The 24,827-nt window shown below is 42.7% G+C and overlaps 1 protein-coding gene across 8 annotated transcripts in view; it reads left to right on the forward strand.

Moving 5' to 3' along the window:
- The first annotated feature begins 1,189 nt into the window (after positions 1–1,189).
- Positions 1,190–24,827, forward strand: part of CRTC1 (CREB regulated transcription coactivator 1) — a 1,230,699-nt gene continuing 1,207,061 nt past the window's right edge. For all 8 annotated transcript variants that reach the window (XM_069649310.1, XM_069649311.1, XM_069649312.1 and 5 more), the window contains exon 1: positions 1,190–1,351. In XM_069649310.1, the coding sequence (XP_069505411.1) occupies positions 1,226–1,351 (126 nt within the window). In that variant the 5' untranslated portion in view covers positions 1,190–1,225. The remainder of the gene's footprint in view (positions 1,352–24,827) is intronic.

Here is a 24,827-nt window from a genome sequence, read left to right on the forward strand (position 1 = left end):
AACACTTGCAGTCATTGATGATGATGCGGTATCCAAGGTTTGAAGAAGAGTCAACGAGAGGGAGAACGATCGGAGGAGACTGAGGAGTGAACGCCTGGAGATAGGTGACCGGGTGCTGGTGAGAACCAGAAATGTGAGAGGGAAGTTGTCCTTGCCCCACGAGCTGATCCCACTCAGAGTGATGGATACTAAGATATGGTGGCCGCATCGGATGACAACACGACGGTGACCAGGAGCTCCTGCTTCTTCAGGAAGATGGGACAGTCGCCGGAGTCAAGCCCCGAACGATGCCGAAGGCTTGAGCCTCTACTGAGGTGGCCGAGCCTAGACAGCGAGAGAGAAGGGACCAGCCAGGAAGGATTGGCATCCAATAGTGGAGAAGACGGCCCGACTGACCAAGGAGGAGGTTTGAACTCTGCCGAGGACGATCCTGGTGGGAGTGGTGTTATCCTGTACTAGAGTGCCGCAGGAAGCCCAGCTTCATGCGTGACTTTGAAGTAGATCTCCTGTGAAGCCAGAGGGCACCCGTTGGTGCAGCTATTCAGATGGTATCGTTGAACTTGGTTACTTATGTTACACATAGCTCTCAATCATTTGTGTGGCAAAGGCGGGTGAAAACACCTGATTTTGTTATTGGCGGGTGAGAGTCAATTGAAGTGAATGGGCGTGCAGGAGGCTATGTTTTACATGGTTGTGTTGTGCATAAGTGCATGCATTCCTTTTGTTTGAAAATATGGAAAGGTAGGAGTGTAATTAGCCCCTTTAAGTGACTGTGTTATCCACATGGTCACGTGGTATTCACCCAATAAAGGTGGTCCCCTCCAGGGCATGCACCAGTTGGAGCAGGGAACCTGTTGAGACATAAGCTAGTGTCCCTGTCTTTATTCATTGCTCTGGGCTGACCTGGACCAGGCCCACCACAGTGGAAAAGACTTAACTTGAATATAAAAAAATGATTCCACTAATTCATTTCCACTTGTCCATGTTTTGATTTGGATGAGACAATGCAGATTTTTATGCTGTGCTTTGATTATGTGTTTTTCTCATCAGGGTGGTAGTATTATCGATGCTTTAACAACTCCTGTGCAGCCCCCTAGAGCCAGAGCCTGAAAACGCACTTTCCAGTCGTCAAGTTTGATTAGATCCTTTCACGCGGTCTCTTGGCGTGCTTACGTCAGCGCGCCGGAGGGAGGCGGCGCCGGAGGAGGAGGAGAAGCGGAGAAAGATGGCGACTTCAAACAACCCTCGGAAATTTAGCGAGAAGATCGCGTTGCACAACCAGAAGCAAGCGGAGGAGACGGCGGCATTTGAAGAGGTGATGAAGGATCTGAGCATCACCCGGGCGGCGCGGGTAAGTCCTGCAAATCAAGGGGCGGGACTTCAGGAGCTGTGAAGGCGGAGTCTAAAGAAAGGGGGATGCTGCTGCTGTCAGCGCCTGGTCCCCAACTACCTTATACCCAGCCACTACCAGCAGACCTGTGCTGCGTAGCTATCCCAAAAGGGCTCTCGAAATTCTGCAGCGCTTGGAAGTACGGTGGAGGGCACTGTCATTTCATGCAGTTCTTACTTGCCCTGTGGGACATTAATAATACATAATAGCTATACGAGGATGCCATTATCCCCTGTAAAGGATTCAGCAAATATACCTTTAGACAAATGATAACCTTAAAATTAAGGACCTTGCCTGCAAAACCTCGACTAAGGTCCGCTTCCTTCCCATTTGGAAACAAAAAGGGCAGTGGCAGTACCCAATTGAGGGTACTTCTTTTCACTGTCGTCTACTCACGTGTTGCTAGCTGACATTTCCAAGAAAACTGAAGCAAATGGAATGGTCCCGTCAATATGCGGATTGTAGGTCAATTCTGACAGCTCTCTAAAACGCCTTCATTTTTAGGACTGATATCCCACGTAGCCCCCCAACCTCTATGCTGTCCTTGCAAAGTGAGTGGGAGTTGTAACCCTCAAGTGAACACACTTAAGTGCATTACTTGAAAGATTATGAATGTCTAAACAATGTGCCCCCCCAGTGGTCTATACCCCAAACACAAAACGAGCGTCACTCCCCCTCCCCCCCCCCCCCCACACACACACACCCGTGTGATTCAGGGCATTTAATGTAGTAAGAGTAGTGCTTTCATAAACGGCATTATGGTCTAACTTTACCCCCTCTTATTCTGCCTTCCAAGTAGTTGCGTCCAATAAACCCTCCCCCCCATCCTATTCCTGTAATTAAAAGTCCCTATGAGATAACTTCACTTGGGAAATCCCCAATGCATTACAGTAGAGCCTTTCGGGTTGGCCACTTGTTCTCAGTATATGTATTTGAAGCCATCTGTTTAATGTACAACTATTTGATATGTGATGTCTTAGGGCGCGTGCAAATGCGAATTGCGCCTCACGGAGTGTCAACCAGAGGTACCGGTGCTTCTCTTGACGCTTCTTCCCTGCCGTTCAGAGGGGCTATTGATGCTTGTCAGGCAGAGTGCGAGTCTCCCTCATTGACAAGCCAATGTAAACAATAACACGCATGAATCATCAGGTCTCTGCTGCAGCCGTAGTATAGAGACCCGTGAGTGTTGTGAGTCGCAGGCATGCCGTGAGCGCTCCAGAGGGCCCTTGTATAAAATAAAATAAACCCAAGCAGCGTTGTGACCGGAAATTTGCAATATACACGCAATAATTTCGGGAAACTATCTTTTTCGTTCGTTGTTGGGAATAACGAAACTACTCCGAGAACTCAACCGTAGAAGTCCTGTGTAGTTTGAAAAAGCACGTGTTTAATGTATTTTATGTTTGCAACTCCCTGTAGTCATCTTTTGTAGGAAACGCAATGGTTTTCTTTGGCAAATACTGCATTTGTTTTCAACACTGTGTCGAGTGCGTATTATACACTTGATCAGTCTAACGTCGGGACGTTCATTTGCTGCGTTTATTTTTAGTTAAGTCGCACTTTAACAAATCTATGCTTGGTAGACTTGGTGATTGAAACGCCTGTATGTGGCACGATTGATCTGCTGGTCTATTAGAAAAAATTGGGCAACATGAGAGGAATGCAGTGTTTGACAGATCCCCTTTTCCCTAATTAAAAGCCAAGCCCTTATTACACATCCGCATATTTTCCTTACGCTTTTCCCTAAACATACACATATTGCTTATACTGAGGAACAAACTAGCCCAAGTTCACTTAAAAACGTGTTTGATATGTCGGGCAACAATGTGCAGACGTGTTGCAGGTAAATGGTATGTGAGGATTTCGTTTTCTGTGGTGGACTTTCTAGAAGAAAGGTGTGCCATTTATTAAGGTTGTTCATTGTCTGCTTCTATGGATTATGAGACCGGAGACACTGCAAGTAACCAAAGTTTCCTGAACCGTTTGTAAGTGCTGTGATTCTTTGATTTCCACTTGCCACCTTAAATCATTAGTTTACTGTGATGTGCAGATGTATTGTTTGGAGTGTTCAAAATGGGACACTTAGACATGTGGTTCTCACTTTGTCCTTTTAACTACGCAAATGTAAGTGCGCTGGAGATCGTTTCTTCTTTTAGAACGTTCCCTGGAGACATGGACTGCAATCCTGTGCACAGAGCTGCCACGGCCTCTTCTGTCACGCTTGTAAAAGGTGCCTGAAATCGTAGTATGCGCGCATCCATAGCCATAGGTGGCGGAAAGCTTTGGTCCACTGCTGCAGTCAGAATGAAACGGCACTGCAGCCTGATCAGATGGCGCTGAATGGTTAGTGACAAGCTAGCTGCTAGTCGGTTTATTGCCTGGGAAATGTCGTGAGTTAAATTTACCCCCTTTTTTAAGGTACAAAGACTAAAACCTTGATTATGTGTTAGTTTGCAGAACTGATGACTTTTTCCGGTGGTTTAAGTTGTATGTTTCCACCTTCTGTTATCCTTATCGCTCTCTCACTTACCTGCTTGTGTTAGTGTGTTTAGCAGACCAGTTATCTAGGCATTTTTCATGTTGCTGTACAAATCCTTTTTTCACACACTTCACACAGTCGGACTGTTTGGAAACGACGCATTTAATCCCTTTTGGCTGTCCTCCGCGTGCCATGTCTAAACAAACTGGTTTTGAGTTGGTGCTTCTCATTTACCACAGGCGCCCCTTTGTTTTTATGGCAAACTAACTTCCGTTGTTTTTTTGGGGTCGGGGGTGTCGTACAAAGTGGCGGCTGGTGAATGTTTTCATTGAGGGGGTGTAAATACTATGGAGGATTGTGTGACTGAGCATAGCAATAGAGCCCCTAACCATGGGTAGTTCAGGGGTTTCTTCATGATTTTGCCCACAATATAAGCCAGTTTAAGAAGACATTTGCTGCAGGCTGTGGAAATATTTCATTAATGCCATTTAAGATCACATTCGTAGTGGCTTTGCCTATAATTCTAGTAATGCCACTAATACATGTCCATAAAGGCTGCTTCAAAATATGTCCGTATCCCCATGCAAGGACACGCTTGCACATACTGCAGTAATATATGCCACCATAAGAACACGTCCATGCTGGCCATGCCGCCAAATGTCAGTATCCCACATGAGGGCACATTGATGTTGTCCCTAATGCCAGTTTAAGAAATCATGTTTATGCTGGCTGACCCAATATATGTCCGTATCCATGCGCATGTTAGCTTTTTCCATAATGCAGAAATTATGCCAGTGTAATAAAACATGAGCAGACGTGCTGCGCCAATAAATGCCAATTCCATACTAGGACATAACTCTGTCATGTGGGATTTGCCCATAATTAATATTGACACCATACTCTATGGTGTGGGATTGCATGATGGGCTTTCTTAAGAAGTATGAAAAAAGCGACAGAAAAAATGACCCCATGATTCTTACTTGACCTCAAATCTGTAATTTTATTGCACATTTTTTTAAAAACACAAATTCTCAAGACAATATGGTGCTCATGGAGAAAGTGAAATTTGATTATTTTTATTCAGAAAGTTTCACATTTTGTCATTAACCTATTGCTATATTTAAAAGACTCACTGTATTTCAATGCCCTCTCGACTGTACTTTTAGTTTGAAGCACTGTTGTGATGACATTGAAATAAGTTCTAAGCCTTGTCACTGGACCAGCCACGAGAGCAGAAATACATTAAAAAAAAACGTCAATATAGGAGGGAGACAGAATAATCACAATTTTTATTTAAAAGACTTGGCGATGGAAAACCTTTATTGTCGCAGACAGACGAGGTAAACAATGACGCCTTATATAAAAACCTGATCTTATTTTACCTGACGCATGACTCGCACACTACACAGATTTATCTGCCTCACACCAGTCTTCCTTTCGTTTCACTACATAGTCATGGCTCTTCTCTCTGCTCAGCTCAAATCCACTTGGCTTATGGTGGAACACTGTCGCATCTTCTACACCTACTGCATCTTCTACACCTACTGCTGCCCGAGGCCATGTCAGTTTCTTATTGTTCCCTTTAGCTCAGACACAATTACTTTCGTTTGAATGTGTACTATAAAATATATAAACCAGTCTTTCAATGTAATTCTATCCAATGCTTTGCAGGCCGACGGCGAGAAAACACCCCTCAGCCGGGAGCAATACACGTTGCATCTAATCAGCCTTACTGTTCCACGGATCTGAAAATGTTAACATTTCAAGAAACCTAATAGAATATATAATTCCGCCGCCGAAAAATGATCAATTCATAAAATCTATAAGAGAAAAACTCTAATGGAATGTTAAGATTATCATCACTGTTTATTTTTTAAGTGTCTAACAGTGACGTGAGAAGAGATACTGCTACTGTTTTTAGCAAGGTGCAGTGATTGAGAAGTGGAGAACCACTGACTTCACTATGGGTGGGGGAGACATCATTCCAGTGTAAGGCTCAGGAGGATTAACTGTGCCAAAACACAACTTTCCAAGGGGTGTCCCTACAAAGTACAGTTATCCAGAAACATGTACAGACTCTCGTTGCGTTCCAATTATTCAAAGAATTTCTTTGTTCGAAACAATGCCTTCTATCAAAGGAAACTTCAGAAATTGATTTGTGCAATTATTTCTTATTTTATTCTTATTGCTTTTTAGTTCGTCATACATCGAGACAGTATACAAAACACAGCAAATATTAAAACTCCAAATTACAGAACATACCATAAATTCTGTATTTCAAACAATTTCATCATATTTGACCTAGAACCATATTGTAATCATACATACATACCCATACTCTAACCACTCATACTTGTGCAAAATCTACGCAATCCTAACAATGTCTAAAAAAATGAAGCGTCGTCAATTCGACCTCTGATGCAACATAGTTTTTGTTTTCGGTCAATGCATCAATCTTCCAATCTGTTTGGCATATATTAACAGTTTGCTTCTAATATTTCCAATGGCCACAAATTATTTTTATCAACCAAAGAGAACAATCTAGATCCAAAACACATAGAACTTAAGATGTTTTCATGTCTACTCGAGTTTCGAGCATGGTGTCAGATGTGCTTTCACTACCCATGCTCTCATCGGACATATACAAGTGTTATGATTTATGATCTCAATAGCAGGTGTTGAGACTGTTTGGCCAGTGGTAAGTCTCTTATCTTTGTATTACAAGCTCCAAAGCTTGAAGACGTAGATGAACAGGCAAGGGAGAGAAAGATGGAACAATCTCCATCAATGTAAAGACCATCTATAGTTCTAATCAAAAAGAGACACGCTCACTACTTGTATTGGCAATCTAATCCAAGTTGCATTACTGCATTGCAGAGAAAATACCATTTTGCTTTTCCTGATTCTATATACTGTAACTCTGTCTCTAATCTCATTCATAAAGACAACTTTAAAAACGAGGAAAAGATGTCCCTCTTTAATCTCAAAAGGGTTCTGAACTGTTCTGTCCCCGGTGTCCCACACACAAGGATCGAACCATGGAAGGATAGGCAATCCTGTCTTTCGAGTGCCTACCTGTGTAGTTTTTCTGTTCATGTTCATTGAGTGGCATCCATCACATCCCGAGAAAGATGGTGTCTTTATTTGCCAAATGCTCCTGATATACTTAAAGCAAGCCCCACTCCTCGTTCAATTGGGGGGGTTCCCTCTGCTCCCTATGTTAAAAATGTGATTTTAGCATTCTGGAGCCCAATCATATTTGCACTGTCCATTTTTTTTTTTCCGGTTCTGAAACAGGGTGTCGAGGATTGGGATCCCCGAGTTGTCATTACCTTATAATGGTATCAATAACCGTTAGTGTAGCACCTGGTCCCGACACACCAAGGGATGCGGAAAGCCACTTTATTGCAGGCAAATGTGAGCCATGTAACGGTTTTCAGCCCGGCTGGTTCGAAACTGTGCAGAAGAAAAACAAACAGGTCGACCAGTCTGCCACTTTTATCATTCGCAAACGCCAAGTTTGAATGATGTTGCATGCAACCTCTCTGAACATAATTGGAGGAGGGCATGGGGCTGTCGGGGGGGCAGCAAAGCCGGTTGCTGTCTCCCGGACATGCCCATATTCCAACTTATGGCTTGCATATCTTAAGCCACAGCCTAAACGAGGCACCCTATGTTGTTGTCACAACCTTTTCATCTATTTCGGTTGTATCGGCACACTCAGCCCTACTGATGCCTTTCGGGATCAGCAAACCGGTTGCTGGGCCCGAAAAACACGTCCGATGGTGCAAACCTCCCAGGGTAACAACTACGCTGCACAAGCGTCAAAAAATTCTTCGATATGCTGTAAATGCAGTCTCAAAGAAAAACCAAAACAAATCACGTGAAATGTCGCTTTTCCCACATATTTAAGAGAAACGAGAGGTGCCGCCTCCTGCAAATCAATATGCAGTTTACCTTAGTATATTGAAGCTATGTGAATCACAGCTCAACCATGCTGTCATTCCGCGTTCACCGACAAGGGAGCAGTCCTTCACGAAGAAAGGCAGCTGCCCATTTTCTATTTGGGCAGATATTTGTGTTCTCTTTCTGGATGCACTCGTTCTGCGTTGATGCTGCCGGATTACCCGTGCCTATCGCGTCATCATCCCATTTCCTGTGTATAACCAATGTGCAAAACTGTCACCATATTGGATTGGGATATGGGAGCCTCATATTCCTGTTGGGAAGGAAATTGAGGAAATGTTGGCAGCTATATCACTCTATTGCAAAGTGTTATTATGAAAAATCCCTGTTGCTACCAGTGGTTTTACTGAAAAAGGTGTACCCATCAACCAAAGCAAATTTTACACTGGACTGGGCCACACATGCTGCACGCACCGGAAGGACAAAATTTACCAAAAAAGGCAATGTACAGAGTAGGCAATTATGCTCATCCCATTCCCGCAATGTTACAGCTGGCCAAGTCACATATTAATATGGAAAAGATTTGTGGTTACTCAACGTTGTAGTAATATCGCCACTGCATCTCCTCATTCAGACCTGTTTCATGTGTTCTCAAACGATGTATCCAATTTTAATAAGCGATATTGCATGGAATATTGGCTTGTATCTGATTTCAATTGGTCTATCACAATATATCGCTTCTTCCGTGTGGTGAGCGGCTAAAAAATGTTGCACCAATGGTGCTGCAACATTTTTGGTTCTAATTCGGGATCTATGTTCGTTGATACGCGTGGCAATCTTTCTCGTTGTCCGTGTGACCTGATAGACATTGGGATGACATCTGATAACATAATGACATTGCCAGATTGGCAGTTGGTGAATTGCCGTAATTGTCACTTGAAACTACCTTGATTGAAAGTTGTTGTCCTAGATGTTAAGTGGCACACACTACATTGCCCGCATGCATAGTGCCCGAAAATGTTTTCTCACGGCACCATGCCGCTCTTGGACTGTTTTGTGCAAACTTCATTGCCTGGTGCATTCCAGATTGGAACAACCGACAATCTCTAAGATTTTCGGCCCATTTCAGGGCGAACAGAGGAAGTCCACTTGTACAGCCAGTGCTTGTTACCAGATTCTAATGTTTTCTAATCCATTTTTTGACATGCACCGTTTGGGGAGAAAAAGTTGTCACACATACAATTCGATCCAAATTTGTTTTCTTCTCCTTCGGACAAAGTAGATGTTCCCTAGTTGTCCACTGAGCTCTTTTTGCAGATTTTATTCACAAGCTTGTGCGGGTAGCCTCTTTCCACAAGTCTATCACCCAATGCATTGGCATTTCGTTCGTTTCCTTACAGCCAGCAGAATAGTTTCACTTTTGCGCCTCGGGCATCACCAGCCCACCAGCCTCATTCCTGTTCTGCTTGCTTACATGTGCACACTTTGGCTTTTCACACACATTCCGCACATGCACACAGTAATACATTCACACAATCCTATACATTCACACAATCCTATGTAGCAACATATGATTCGATGTGATTATATTGCGAAAAATTAGAGGTATTTTTCAGACATTTACATAGAAAAATAACTAATTTTAACCCCCTCAAACCTGTGGGATGTTTTAACCCACTAGGCTCTGCCCTGCGACATCCCTGTGTGCTGATGGTGCAAGAATCATCAAAATGGCCGCAAAAGCCCTATGCGCGCCAAAACTTATGAAAGTTGCGCCTTGAAACCAGAAATGATGGCTGCCAAATCTACTTTGCCTGTTGTCAGTAGTGGAAAGGAGACCTCCCTGCTGAAACATGTCACTGGGCTGCCTATCAAGGAAAAATGGAAACTGCATGAAAGGCAGTGCTTTCTTGAAAGAAACCCAGAAATTGCTCTTATATCCCTTTTTTCTTGGTTGCTGAAAATACAAAATACCGGTCCAAAACATCCAATATCTTTGCTGGGTGTTACCTGCCACTTCGTCTAAGGAATCAATATGAACATACAATGTCATGGAAAGCGGAAACTATCAAAATATCCACAGTAAAAAGTGTGCTTGCCTGTGAAAATCTGTCAAAATATGGGCGCAGTACCAGCTGCCGCCTGTATGACAGCTGTCATTAGTTTGCATCAGAAGCTTAAACTTGTGCAAGTGAAATCAAATGTTTGGAATTAAGTGACCTGTTCTCAAAAGTAATATAGGTTGCAACTATTTAATCTTCATGGTTTAGAGACTGGGATTAGAGTTCTAGTTGCCTGTTTAAAAATGGCAAGTTTTATTTTAAACCAAGAAAAATGTAAGAAATTGACAGTGAATTTAAGCTCAACAAACCAGTCCCCTGACCCCCCCCCCCCCCTCCCCCGCAACAGGCATCTCTCCTTCTTCCCACCAAAGTCAGGAACTTGCACCTTTTGTGTTGATTAAATCAGGGGAGGAGATTGTGGGCTGCTGCTGAAGGAGCACAATGGACCTTCTTGGCTGAAAGGATATGCAGATTGTAAAGTGTCAAAGTGACCCCTGCCAGAAGGAAGAGGGCAGAGATTGCTCTTGAGCTGCAAGATGGAGATGGAGGCAGGGACGAACACTTTTGTTGATTCACAAAGCACAGAAAGCATATTTTTGAAAAAGACTGATAAAGGACTGTGCGAATTTGTAAAAATTATAGAATTCCCAGCATTGTTAATGTATTTTGTGCACATTTTAAAAGGAGCCAGAACTCTGTGCGATGTTCTGAGAAGGCATAGTGAAAATTCGAGTTTTGTAGCAATTGTATTTATGGCAGAAGCATGAAACTTCCTACGATTATGTCCATATACTATGCACACATATGTACAAACTTTTGGACAAATTAGATATTGTGTCCCGGGCAAAAAGTGCGAAAATTTGTCAAATCCAGACCCAAGACCTCACAGCTACGGGGCTTGGAAGAATATTTGCTCCATAAAACATGGGATCTATGTATGTTATTGGTATAAAGATTGTACACATGTAAAGATGTATTATATCAAAAATAGATATTATGTGCAAAGGGGAGGATGTTTTGCCTCATAAACCACATCATCATGATGACACTCTGTTTTCTTCTCCAATCAAGGGAGCGAGCAGACTCTAGCCAATAGATTACCTAGGGGGTGCGCCTAGGATAATTCAGTTTACCCTCCCATTTATCAAACACATAAATAGAGACAGCTGAGGACTCAAAAGACACACTGATTCACCCGCCATCTCGAATTTGGTGAAGCACTCTGAACGAGATCCATTCATACTCCTTGTTCCAGACCACTGAAACTTTGCAAGCAGAAAGGCTCAGAGCATAGCTGAACCACTTCCAGCTGGGCATAACTTCCAGAACCCATCCCTCAAATTAAAGGGGAAACCAAAGAAGAAGCCAGGCTGTGCTGTAACTGTTTGCCTGCCAAAGAATCATCTTCATAACCAGAAGGGCAGATTAAACCCCGTCTGATGCTGTGCTGTGCAGACCAGAGAGCCATTGCAGATCCAATCCAGTCGTGCTGTGCAGTGTAGACCAGAGTGTCTTGCTGTCCAGTCCTGCCGTGCGGTGTCCAGAGCACCTTGCTGATCGCGGAACCAGACCAGTCCGGTGTGCCCAGCAGTCTGTCCCAGAAATCCCTGACCAGAACTAGATCCCTGGCGGTTCCATTCGAAACATTGGTAGTGAGTATCCATAGCATAGGATTGTCACTAGCCTATGTACTGTCCATAGTCATCCCTATACAAATCACATCTATCTTATATCCAGAACTGTATTGTTAGAAATCCTTCTTGTCTTGCCTGAACACTCTCTTATCCTATAGTCCTTCTGTAATAATATTGTTAAAATCATCTTTGCGCTGATATATTGCATCTGAAGAAGGCAAGCGTCTCGGCTGGCAGTTGCCTTGATCAAGTGGCTGAGCATCCGTGTAGTTTGTTTCTTCATAGTCCATCCCTAGTGTAAAGAAACCTTGTTTCTATTTTAAAAGCGCTTCCTTGTTTTACAGTTTTGCCTCTTTCTGAAAAAAACAACCTCCACGAAAACGGTCATTTATTTTAATCTAGGAAATTTTAAGTGTCTACTTGTAGCTAACATCCTAAGCTTTCTAAAGAACCCAGAACCGCATCTCAACTCCTTATAGTTTTCCCACGATCGCGATTCCCGCGTGCGGAGAAGTTTGCCGCAAATTTTTCATTTGGCAAAAATCTATAACGTCCAAAATAGCTTTTCATTTCACTCGACCTCAAAATTCAGTTTTCACTTTGCTTATTACTCTCAAATCCTTGGTAGTGTTTGTCTGAAACCATACAAAGCGGCTCCCGTTAGAAATTCAACAATTTCAGTGAATTAAAACCATTTTCAGTGTTTTACCCATTTCATTCAAAGCCAATTTTAAAACCATTTTTGACAAGTTTGCCAATTAGTTCTGTTTCTCTCTTGTGTTTGCTGGGGGGAAATTGGGATTGATATTTGCTTAATTAAGTATTTCAGAAACCTGTTTTCTCTCCTCCTATATCTCTTCATTGCATATTGGGGGGATTGAAGAGTGTGCAGGTGGAAATAGTAATCACATTGCCAATTGAACATAACCAAAAGTATTATTTCTATGCTGCATTGTTTTTTCCCACCATTACTTTTTTATTTTTTTTATTTTTTATTTTATTGCATCAATTAGTTACCAAAGGAAACTTTAAATGCATTGTGGAGATAAAAAGAAAAGAATTGAAAAAAAGGAAGAAAAGGAAGAAGAAGAAAAAAACCAAAAAAAAGTTACATCAAATTTTTATATATATATATATATATATATATATATATATATATATATATGTATGTGTATATATATATATATATATATATATATATATATATATATATATATATATATATATATATATATATATATGGAAACAGTATAACTCGAGAAAAATAACTAAATGTCCAAAATTGTAAAGGTTTCTCTCATAAAGTTCAACAGAGCCAGGGTCGTAGATACTTTTTCCCCCCTTCTCAGAATTAGCCACCTGTCCTGCAAGGTTAAAGTGCTTAAATTTGAAAGGTGCGTCCCCAACCATTTCTCTCTGAACTTAGTTAAGGTAACACAATTCATCACTAGATGCTGTAAGGTTTCAGCCTCTTGCCCACAGCCTCGACACAGCAGACTGGGTTTTTCCTCTTTTTTGGTTCTTCTCCCTAAGACTTCTCTTGTGTGGAAGAGGTTTAGTCTGAATTTTAAGAACCACTGTCTTTCCGTATTTGAGGGAAATTTATCCAAGTAAGGGTGGACGGTGCCTCTGCAATAGTGCTCGTCCATGACTTGGGTGATTGATGGCAAAGCACTGAGCCTGTCCAGGGTGGCTATCCAGTCCCAGTCCAAGAGTTTTCTCTTTACCATGAGCGGATTTAACATGAGATTGTCTGGTTTTAGTGCTATGGTATTCAGGATTTCTAAACAAATTAATTGCCACTTGGTTAGGACCGGAATCAATTGTCTTTTGATTGCTTCGTTAATTGCCACAAATCCACTTCTTTCCTGGGGGTGCAGACATTTGCAGAGGAGTGTCAGAGATTTCCAGACCATAGATATGTAAAGGGACGATAGGCCTAGTTCCTTACGCACACTTTCCATTGGAGTTGATGTTGGTAAGCCCAATACTCTTTTCCAGAATAGGCCCTCCAACAGTTTCCAAACATCTGAATTGATGAAGAAATTCGCCTCTGCTGCGTAAGTGAGAATTGGCACAACCTTCAGTTTGTAGAAATCTATCAGAGGACGAAGGGAAAAAGAACAGTATCGTCGCTTGATTAACAAGGCTTGCAAAGCTAAGTTCGTAACTTTACTTCTAAGCCTGCAGATACCTGGACCATCTTGGATGCTGTTGTTTAAAGTTACTCCAAGGTATATCATGGACGAAACCACTGGTACTTCTTCCCCGGAAAGGTACCACCTTAGATTTTTCATGCCGATGATAGGTCCTAGCCTCAAGATCTTTGATTTTTTTGGATTTATACGGAGGCCGTTTCCTTGTGTGTATGACTCGAGTGCCTTTAGTTGCTGCTGAAGTCCGATGGCCGTTTGGTCTAGCAACAGAAGATCGTCCGCAAATAACAGCCTTCCCACGACGGTCTCCGCGATTTTTGGGGGGGAAACACCTCACTGCTTCGAAAGCTTCCTGCATGTCGGATATAAAAAGGCAAAAAAACAGCGGGAGCCAACCGACAGCCCTGTTTCAGACCGTGCATGGCCACCACATTGTTTGAGAGGTTGCCCTGTCTGTCCAACCTTACTCTGAGGGTTGTCCCCGTGTGTAGTGCTTCGAGAGGTTCTCGCAGGTTGGTCGGACATCCCCATTTCCTTAATTTGTGCCATAGCATTCCGCGATCAACAGAATCGAATGCCTGTTCCAAGTCTATTGACGCGATATAGATGTTCTTATATTTCTTGGCCTTAACCATGCATTTGATTATGTTGATGAGTAGCACATTTAAGGATGTTCCAATGCCCTTTCGAAAGCCTGATTGCCAAGGGTCCAGATGGTCTGCCAGCCGACTCCAATCAAATATTTTGCCGACGACATCCAAAAGGGCAATTGGTCTGTAGTTAGTGGGCACGGACCTATCTCCCTTCTTAAAGATCGGCACAATTATGGACGTCGTCCAAGATTTAGGTAACTTTTTTAGTCTTGTTATGTTGTTATACAAATCCAGCATGAACGAAGCCAATTTTTCCGGGTCCCTTTTGAGGATGTCGTTGGTGAGACCATCCGGTCCTGCAGCCCTTGAAGAATTGGACTGTTTAATAAGGTCTGGAATATCTTGTTTTCCAAATTTAAAGTCCCAGGGCTCATTCGATGGTATGAATGGGGCAGGACCACAGATTTTCCCCATAGAGTAAAGGTTCCGAAAGTGAGTTTCCCAAACTTCTGAGGCTATTGGATTTACCATTTTTGAGTCGGAAGGGATGTTTATTTCATTGATCAACTTCCAAATACCAGTGATGTTTTTAGTAGATAGTAGGTGAAGCATCTTCTCACTGTCTTGTTGCATTATTTGATGTTTGTGTTGCTTAAGCCAGTTCCTGTAGATGTTTCTAGCTTTAGTATACAGGACTAAGTCAGCTGGTGCTCTAGTTTTAACATATAATCTCCTGGCTTTTTTAACCAGTTTTTTTTTTTTTTGTCACTATTTGGTGATCATAGTGGTGCCGCTTGCATTGGTGAATTTCCTTGGCGACTACTTTTGGGTGAAAGATCTTCAGTGTTTCAGCATATTCTATCAGGTTTGGACCTTGGTCCTTGATTAAAGAATCCAGCACCAGGGCCATCTCTTTTCTTCCCATGCGTAGTCTATTGCCACCAGGAGTTGACTCAAGAAACTGGTTTGGTAGATGTTTGCCTGGTACAGACGAGAGCTTGTTCCAGGCCTCAGATTTGAGTTCCAGGATGTTGTGATCACTCTGGATCGTGGGGATCACTTCCAACGATATTAATTTGCCAAAGAGATTTTCTGATGCAAACATATAGTCCAGTGTACTTGTTTGGGCACCCCGTTTCCATGTGCGGGCGGCTGGTTTGTCGCCCGCCAAGTTACTGTTTACCAAGTATATATTTCTGGCTAGTAGTTCCTTCTCCATGACCACGCCTCTCGTTATTTTTTTTGAGGCGTTCAAAGGCAGGAACTCTATTTTCCTCTGCTTCTTGTCGTGACATTCCATGTTCAAGTCACCACATAGCAGAATTTCAAGTAGTGGGCATTCAATCCTGGCGTCGTCTATGGCTTCCCGTAGGACTTCCATAAGTTTGTCCTCATCTCGGGCTGTCGGGCCCCAGTATACGTTGCATATAAGCAACTGCCAGTCTGAAGTAAGTGAAGCTGGTTCTGATGTGGATGAAATCCTAGTAAGTTGGATCCAAGGGTTTCTGTTTAGAGAAGAGAGCACTTTTATGCCACTGGTGCGCTTTACCCCCAACAGTAAACCCGAGCTTGGTCTGCCTTTTGAGCCCTTTGTTGCGGGGTTTAGATATAGCTCAAACCTGTCCAGAAGAGGTAGATCACACAACCAGGTTTCTTGCAAGCAAAATAGGTCAGAAGAGGACAGGTGTGTTGCTGAATTGCCAAGTAAATGCACATAACCCCTTGTGTTCCAACTCATGATCTTTATCCCTTTTGGTTTGGAGTTGGAGTGGGCACTCGTAGATGGGTGTTGGCGTTATGACTTAGCAGATAGGACCCCAGCCAGCCAACTCCAGTCATCTTGACTATTCACCAAGTTTAGTCCTGCTTTTTCTGATTGAATATGCACTTGGTCTCCTCCACTATCAACCTCTCGGGTCCCTCTACCACTATTTCCTGCTTTCATCGGATGATCCTTATAGGATTTGGTAGTGGTACTTCGGTGGTTGTGTAGTAGATGTTTCCGAGTAGCTACACGGTCGGATCTGTTTTCCTCCTCCAACTCCCACCATTACTCCTTGTGTTTAAAGAGATTGTTTGGTGTGACATCACCCCATTGGTGATTATTGTATACCCATTAAAAATAGTGTGATATATTGTGCAATGCATAAATATTTTAACTTTGCAAACCAGCCTGCTTCCTGGTTCAGTGTGACCGGGGAGGGGCGGGTTCAAAGAGAGGGGCGTGATATAAGTGGTACATCGTTCAGAATAAAAGAACATATAGACGCAATTAATTAAGGGTTTCAGCTGTGCATCACACGCTAGGCTTTGACTTGGGTGAAGTGCCGGGTTGAAATCACTTGCAAACCCACCCGTGTACCTATGCTTATAACCCCACCCGTTTTATCCCCTTACCCCCACATACATTTTTTCTTTAAAAAAAAAATGATTTTTTTCAATGTAATTGTTTCGCTGAAAAATATTTATTTATTTATTTTTTCCTCATTGGATACCGCAGCATACACGCATACATAAAATCATGCAAACAATGAACTTCTACACTTACCTGTGCATATTGACCGCTTTTAACGGCCCATCAGGGGAGTCTGAATGTCTGCTTGGGACTCTGCGTCATGCACGGTAATTGCGCAGAGATGAGGTGGCGGGCCATCATTCCTACACCAACCCACCGGCATCTGTGTTGCAGTTTACAGATTCTGCGTAAAGTCCTTTTTGTATTCTATTTTGTGTATCGCAAAACATTTGTAGTGGGGGATGTGCCTCAGCTTCAAGGCAGGCGGCATCCCAGGCGCACGGACAGGATAATACCCACATAGCCTTGCTTTCTCAGAAGGACTGCACATTAGGTGAAAGATGTAAGTTTATAATGTTAATTGGCAAGTGGCACTGATGTGGTTCCTGATCAGGCAAGGGTGGGCCATTTTTCCTCTTTATATAGTGCCGGTCGCTCGGGTGTGGTTACTGAAAAGGCCGCTAGTTTTGGATCCCCAGCTGTCATTATCCTTAGTGGAAGGAAACATTTTTTCACAGTAGGGGAAATTATATTAGCCATAAGATGTCAAGCTAGAAACTGGGCTCCAGGCCCAGACAACATTCCAGCTGATTTGTATATGTTGGAACCGGAACTCTGGGCCCCTATTCTGGGTTTTGGGGTTCAATGCTATTTGCGCAGGGGTATGGACCCTGTTTCGAGGTCACATGCAGTGATTGGGGCCAAGGGCGCTACCAGTGTCTTATAGACTTGGTTCCCTTTTTTGTTTCCATGTTTAAAATTATGGGGAGGGCTCTTCTAGGGAGTTTGGAGTGCAGTAACTTTCTCTCTCCCATCCAGTTGGGGGTTTTAGACCAGTTCTTGGAACTGCTGAGCAATCTTTGAACCTCTGTTAGTGGCCCACTCACGGTATATTAAGAAGGCGACACATTGGGCCTCATTACATGTAGTGCGGTAAACCATGGTGCTATTAGCACCATGGTTCATGCCAGTAATTTATCGGTACCGCCTTGGAGGAAAGGGGAATTACCCCCCTATTCCAAGGTTGGGAAAGCGGTAATTCCGCCTTCCTCCATTGCCCTTCCCCATTCCCATTTTTGCCCCATAGGGCTCTATGGGAATGGGGAAGGCGCTAATTACGGTGCTGCAAATTGCGGTACCGTAATTAGCACCCTGGTCCCTTTGCGGGTTGGTTTTTAACGCCTGCTAAAAAGCAGGCGTTAAAGTACCAACCCGCAAAGGGACCTCGTAGTAAGGCGGTAAGTCTGCCCTCCCCGCCCCCCATAGCTTCTGCTTGTATATTATAATTAATGGTCTATCTGACCACTTACTTCTACTTAGGATGCCGCTAGGTTGGGTAATGGGCTTCTGACACTTTTAGCTTACACAGATGATCTCGCCCAAGCCTTGCAATGTCTCATTGATGACTATTCTTCATTCATGGACTCACTGGGTCTTATGGTCCATGCCCAAAAAAGGTCTGTCATGGTCTGAAGTAGGAGGAAGCGTCCACCCAAATTTAAGGCCTTGTTTAGTAAGGGTATGCTGATCCCTAGTATATAGCATGGACTATCTGGGGGGTGGGGGGTCAGATTTTCTTTGAACTTTACTACTGAAGCTCATGCTAATAAGCAGACTGCAAGATTTAAATAGGCTATTGGGGGTGGGTGGTCTGAGATCTGGGCATGTTGAAAGCAAAACCGGTCGAACTGGTGCTCAGAAGGCTATCCCTGTTGCTAGGTATGGCCTGAAGCTGTGGGAATATAGTAATGTTTTGTTCTCTTTTAAAAAAAAAAAAAAAAAAGAGTATTGGGGCTTCCTCAATTGGCCCCAACATTCGTGCTACACCAGGGATTGTGCTGTTAGTTTATTAGTGATCTTATTGTAGTTCAACCTGAAGGTCATTGGCACAGAGTTTGTAGGAACAGTAAAGCTGTTCTGACTCATGAGCTAAATAAATATCTGGTCTCCAGGAACCCCCATTTGAAGATCTTCTGGCTTAGGTTTTGTAAAAGCTATGCTGGTGGAAATGGATGCGCTCAATGTTTTTTTGACATTTGCCTTTTTAATGTTTGGCAGTCTGTGAAAGTAAGGGTACTCCAGTATATCCTGGACAAAAGGGAGTCTTCTGAAATCGAGGCCGGCGAATAGCAAACATATTATCAGGTCTCCAGAAGTATTTGCGATGGGCTCAGAATCTTTCTGAGCGCATTACAAGGGCGCGTTTTAACTGTATACACCTGCAAGCACTGGTGGCAGCCTGGTGTAATGGTATTGAGATTCAATTGTGTATTTTTTGTGATGCACCTAAGGAAGACCTGACCCATTTGTCACTCTTTTGTCCAGCTTTTTCACCTATTAGAGAGCGCACGCTCCAACCACTCTTGTGGGGTCAGGGATTCCTCCAGTATGAGCCTGCTCGGTGTTATCTGTTATAGGGGAACTCCGTATGTGTGGGCTTGGCTCTATTATCATTTTCGTGCTATCTGTCAGAAAAGTTTGACTGAAATTTGCTTGAAGTTTTTTTCTTGTATTTCTAAATTGTTTTATGGTTTTAACGATGTTCGAATTTCTTTGTGTTTGTAATCATATTGTTGTTGCTGTTTTTATGGGAACGCTTTGTATTCCCGAAATAAGCTTTCCTACTACTAATGTTGGTTTAAACTTGCATCTACACCAAGGCGGTCTTCGCCCATACGCCCAAATAGACTAGCAGCTCTTGAACTGATTAAGGTGGGTGGCAGTGCTGGTTTAAACGCTGTCTGAGGGCTCAACAGTAGGGTTTGTCCATTTTCAGTTCAATAATTTGGGAAATTACCTTTATACAGAATCGTAACTTCTTAAAACATTGTTCAAAGATTGAAGAGTATCTTTGAGTGCTGTTTTGAATCGTACACAACGACGCAGTAATGTGAATACTGCCTAAAGGAACATTGCTGGTATGGAGTAGGAGTTGCTGAGTGATTTTGTTTGTTTTGTTTTTTGGTTCTTTAAATTAGTATGTTTTCTTCTATTAGCTTCTCAATATTCTTAAATCAATGACAACCTGCCCTCCTAAAAAACTTCGCTTTCAGCAGCGTATCCTCCTGGCTGATTTGCACAGTTTTAGTTTTGGCTATTGGGTGGTACTTGAGCCAGAACAACGCTTATGGGTATTTGTTTGGTTAGATACCCCACCCACTGACTGCCCATACTATTCCCACTACCTGCTCCTCCCCGCCCAAAACATGTCTGGTTTCTATTTGAGCTAGCTCTTTCAAGCTCAAACCTCAGACAGGAGTGATCACAATCTCTTCAAGGCCATAGGTTTACCCGCCCAACCGGCATCAATGGAATGCTACATGGTACACCTGTAAAATCAACTTGCACATCCGTCTCTGCCAATGCATCCTAGCACCACAGGCACACAGCTACCCTCTACAAACACATCCTCTACGCATGACACCTAGAAACACACCTCCACTCGGGGCACTTACAGTCTGCACGTATCAACAGCAAAGCTGTTAAGAATGTTTCCTCTCTCAACTACCCTAACCCACTTCAATATCTGCCAGACTGGCTAGAGAGAAAGATGTCAGCACTGTATACAACCAAATAGCTTAACATAGATTTCTTTGTATAAATGCCTGCCATTGCGTAGCTGCTCTCATTTTCTAAAGTGTAGGAATGAGATTTTGTAGTCTTTCTCTTCAAACGGCCAGCACAAAGGTGACCGAGAATGGCATTAACGTTTTAGATGCGCCCAATACTGTGTATATTTTGGAAACCCTTGTCTTGATTTTTAAAAAAAAAAAAAAAATTTTTTTATTTTTTTTATATAGAGCTGGTAAAGATCTTGTAAGGCAATTCACAGGTGTATGCCCACACGATGAATGAACTCCTGAATGGATTTAGTACCACTTCAGTTGATTCTCAGATCCTGGTTAAGATGGTACATGTCCCGTGCTAGGATATGCTTTCCGGCCGCCCTGGTCAAAGTGCTATTTTGCGGCCACACCTTTTTAAAAGGGCATCAATTGCTGCTTATATGCCATATTGCCACCTTCTCTTACAAGCCTTGACTCTGAAGATCTATGTATGTATCTGTTGCATAGCGTAACGCCGTAGCTTCTGCATATTGGCCACTATCCTGTGTGTGTGTGTGTGTGTGTGTGTGTGTGGTGTATTCCGGCAGAGGATAGTACTAACAAACATTGTAAAACAGCGCATACATGTGCAGCAGAGCATTTTCATTTGAGTTTCCTTTAGCTGACGGTTATATGGGAAGGCACAAGAACATGACATTGGGATAAATCGGGAACTACTGTATAAGGTGAAGTTGTTTAAGTCTATTGCACATCTAAATAAATCACAGTAACAATAAGCTTTCTGCAACGTTTAAAACTTGTTTAATTGTGTGTGCAAAGTTTATGATGCATGCATTTAATATAGTTGGAGGCCTAAACGGGCTAAATCATGTCTGAAGTAACCTATACAGAGGAGACATGGCTTTGGCTGTAAACTAGCAGCTGGATTAGGACTCTACTTCCCCATGAGCCACTCCCTACAGTCATCCTCTGTTGTGTCCAGAGCATCCCCATAACTGCTCTGCTTGAAGGTACACCTGTACCTTCAGGAAAACACCCCAAGCTTTTCTGGGATCGAGAAGAAGTGGGGGAAAAAAAGAAATTCAAATACTGTTGCTAAATTAGGCCCTTTTCACTGAGGCTCTTTTTATGCTTGCATGCTCCTGTCGCTCCATGTGCAATGTCTTTGCAACCATTCCGCATGGCAATTTTTAATTCAGCTGAAGATCTTGATGCTTTTCCTGTCTGTTGATTGATACTGCAGTCCATGTGATCTTGATATATACGCATTGGATATGTAAGAAAGGAAGCACTCTGTAGATAAGCCTAAACATTATGTAAAACTCCAGATATTGCCGCTAGGAATACAAAATTAAAAAAAGGCCTGCTTTAGAAACACTAGCAGTCATCTTTAGGAATCTTGGTGGGAAAAAATCTTTGTTGACCGAACTAACTTCTTTTATAGGTCTTGCAGCTTTGTTTTTTTATTTTATTTTGTAGTACCTATGATCCTAAACTATTGCATTATAGTACAGCTAGGAAGAAATGGCATATGAGGGACACAAAGCCTGTGGGTGTTTGGTTATTTACACACCCGTGGACTGCCTATAGGCATGCTAATCCCTATAGCCATTCTCACCCACTACTTTCTTCTCTCTGCCCAAAGCACATCCTCTTGGTTTCTCTTTGAGCTAGCTTTATCAAGCTTTACCTTCAAACTTTGTGCTCGGAGTGGGTGCCTGGCAGTATTTTATTATTATTTTTTCTCAAAGCATTTTTCTCGGAATTATTGACTTAATTGGAGCTGTAAACACAGTATGGGTATAATGTCTTAACCAAGTCTGCCTTTATCCAGCCGCTTGATTTATAAGCCCTATGCATGCCCTTCACTGATGTCCTGTTAAAACAAGCATTGGCAAAGCCAGTCGTTTTGACTTGTGTGTAAGAAGTATTGGGCATTTGCTAGGCATTACTATTATATGCCCAGGTAATCGCACCATTTTTGAAGCTGCAACCATTTATGGCCCATTAACACCACAACGGCAGTGTCTGGCAAATGCATTTCCGAAGTCTACACAAGAGGCAAAACTATTGGCATTGCCAATGCTTGTTGATTTTGTTATTGGCATTAGTCTCAACAGCATTCTTCTGCTATATCTTCCAAGGTTGAACAAGAATGGACAGTAATGACGGATGTGAAAAACGAGCAACTATGGTAACCTTTCACCTTCTTTTTAAGCCTTAGCAATCGTTAACTTTATTGCTTCACAAACCTAGCTGTAAAACAATAAAATATTCTATTATGGGGGACATGGCCAAGATGGCCAGAGCGTATACAGTTTATGGTGGTCTGGGGCCCCGTCCCGTACGAATACTGACTGTGTACTGGCGTTGGGAGCAGGCCAGCCCAAATGCCACCCCATATCTAGCTATAGCAAACATAAACTGAGGCTTGAAGTCGACTTTGCTAAATGTATAGTTGCACCTCAACCGACAGATGAGGAGGAGGACCTGGCTACGTTCATACCTCCAGAGGAACAGGTTGTAGGGGAGCAGAACGGTTAACAAAGGAAATACTAATAAATACCCTCAGATCTTTGAAACCAGGTATAACGGTAAAGCGAGCTTAAAACCTCCATACTGGTTAACGAAAAAGAAATTCACGCCAAAGGGGAGAGAGTCAACAGAAGTCGGGATGCGATAGTGGCACTAGAAAATTAATTGCCCCGAATATGACAAGAAGTAAGCGCTAGCAGACAATTAAGACTCTCCAGAATAGATGCGACGACTTGGAAAACGGGTCACGAAGAGAGAACCTCAAGTTAAAATTCCTAAAAGGTGACCAAAGGATATGAGGCTGCATGGAAGAGCTATTTAGCCTCCTGCTGAAAAACATGACCGAAATAAAAATCAAAATTGATGTAGTATATAGAGTTGGAATTCAGAGAATAAGTAAGCTAAGCGAACCTAGAGACATAGTGTTGAAACTCCACTACTCGACAGCAAATGTAGTCCTCTTAAAGGAAGGCAGGGAATATTATTATTTTTTTTTTAGAACAATTTATTTTATTGGTCTACATTCCGTTTATTCCAGATGTTATTGTCTGAAGAGTCCAGCTACATACAAAAAAAAATCCCACCTTCCCCCACAGTAGCCTTAAAATAAAATCTTCACTTATAAAACTGAAAACACTAATGCATTAAAATACAGAAATCTTGTTAACCCATCACAAATTATTTATCTCGCAGATAAAATGCCCAATTGTTCTAATTCCAACAATGGAAAGGATTTGAGCAGAGCAAAAATACAGTTTAGTGAATTCAAGAATCGAATCAGTGTGAGTTTAAATGGTAACAAATGAACCATTAAATACACAGATGTCCAAAATACATCAAGTATGGAATTGTAAGTAGGCTCAACCATTAGGTGACAGGATCATAAAAGCACTGCAACATGGGTTTACATGTCAACTGTGATGTCATAAAACAAGTCGGGGGTAAAAGTGCCAAATATCCAAAGCCTTCACTCCCAAACAAAAGTTTATCTGTATTGGGAATTCATGCTGTGATCAGCATTCCGTCCATAGCCGCCGCCGCCGCCTCCTCCTCCTCCTCCTCCTCCTCCACCACCTCCCTGTGGGGGAGGGTAAGTGGTCTAAGAACTGTTGAAATTCTGCCCCGCTCCCTGGTTGTAGCTTGGCTGGGAATAACCTTGGTATGAACCTGCACCACCAGCTCCACCACCAGGCAGGGAATATTAACTTTACAAATGGCTCAGTGTAAATCTACCCTGATGTTACCCTGGCACAGAGAAGAATGATGCCCATTACAAAGAATTCAACAAGCGAGAAGTCTGATAAAGATGGATTTATCCATTTGGGATTCAGTTTAGATTTGCAGAAAGTGATTGTCATGGACAAAAACGAAGGAGCAAACATTTTGGGAATCGAATTGGACCATGCAGAAGGCATGGAGGATGGAACAAAAGGCCACGATCAAAGTAGCTTAACGAAAAGAGCCGCAACACAGCAGACTACAGACAATGGCCCATTAACCCAGGACCTGTATAATAAGTATTTCCTACGAAACACTCTGGGTGAGCCTAGTGGGGACAGGGGAATATTCTTAATGGAAGTGGAGTTGCCAATGTGTTGGACAGTAGGTGGTTCAGGAAGGCGGCAGGGCGGTCTCGTCTAGATGGGTCTGCAGAGGAGGCAGACGGTCTGTAAACAAGAGTGACTAGACTGTTGGGGTCAGTCCTTAAAAAGTAAGAAGAGAGGATGAGGGTACAGTTGTTGTAAATGTTTGGGGACAAAAGATGGGGAGGGGGGCTTTTTGAGGAATTGCTGGAGGGAAAAACGAGGTTTTTCAGAACAATGGAAAAGGGAAATTAAGATGCTAAAATAGAGGATACAAGGATTTACACAAGGGTATTGCAAATGGGGAAACGACGAGGAGTGGGGATCAGATTATTCCGAGATGGGATTCTTGCATGTATCTGGTTGTGAAATGAGGTCTCAACAGCCCGAATAAGAAGGCCCAGCTA

This window comes from Ambystoma mexicanum, chromosome 1p (assembly GCF_040938575.1).
Source record: "Ambystoma mexicanum isolate Mex_15411 chromosome 1p, UKY_AmexF1_1, whole genome shotgun sequence".
In the NCBI taxonomy this organism is placed as follows: Eukaryota; Metazoa; Chordata; class Amphibia; order Caudata; family Ambystomatidae; genus Ambystoma; species Ambystoma mexicanum.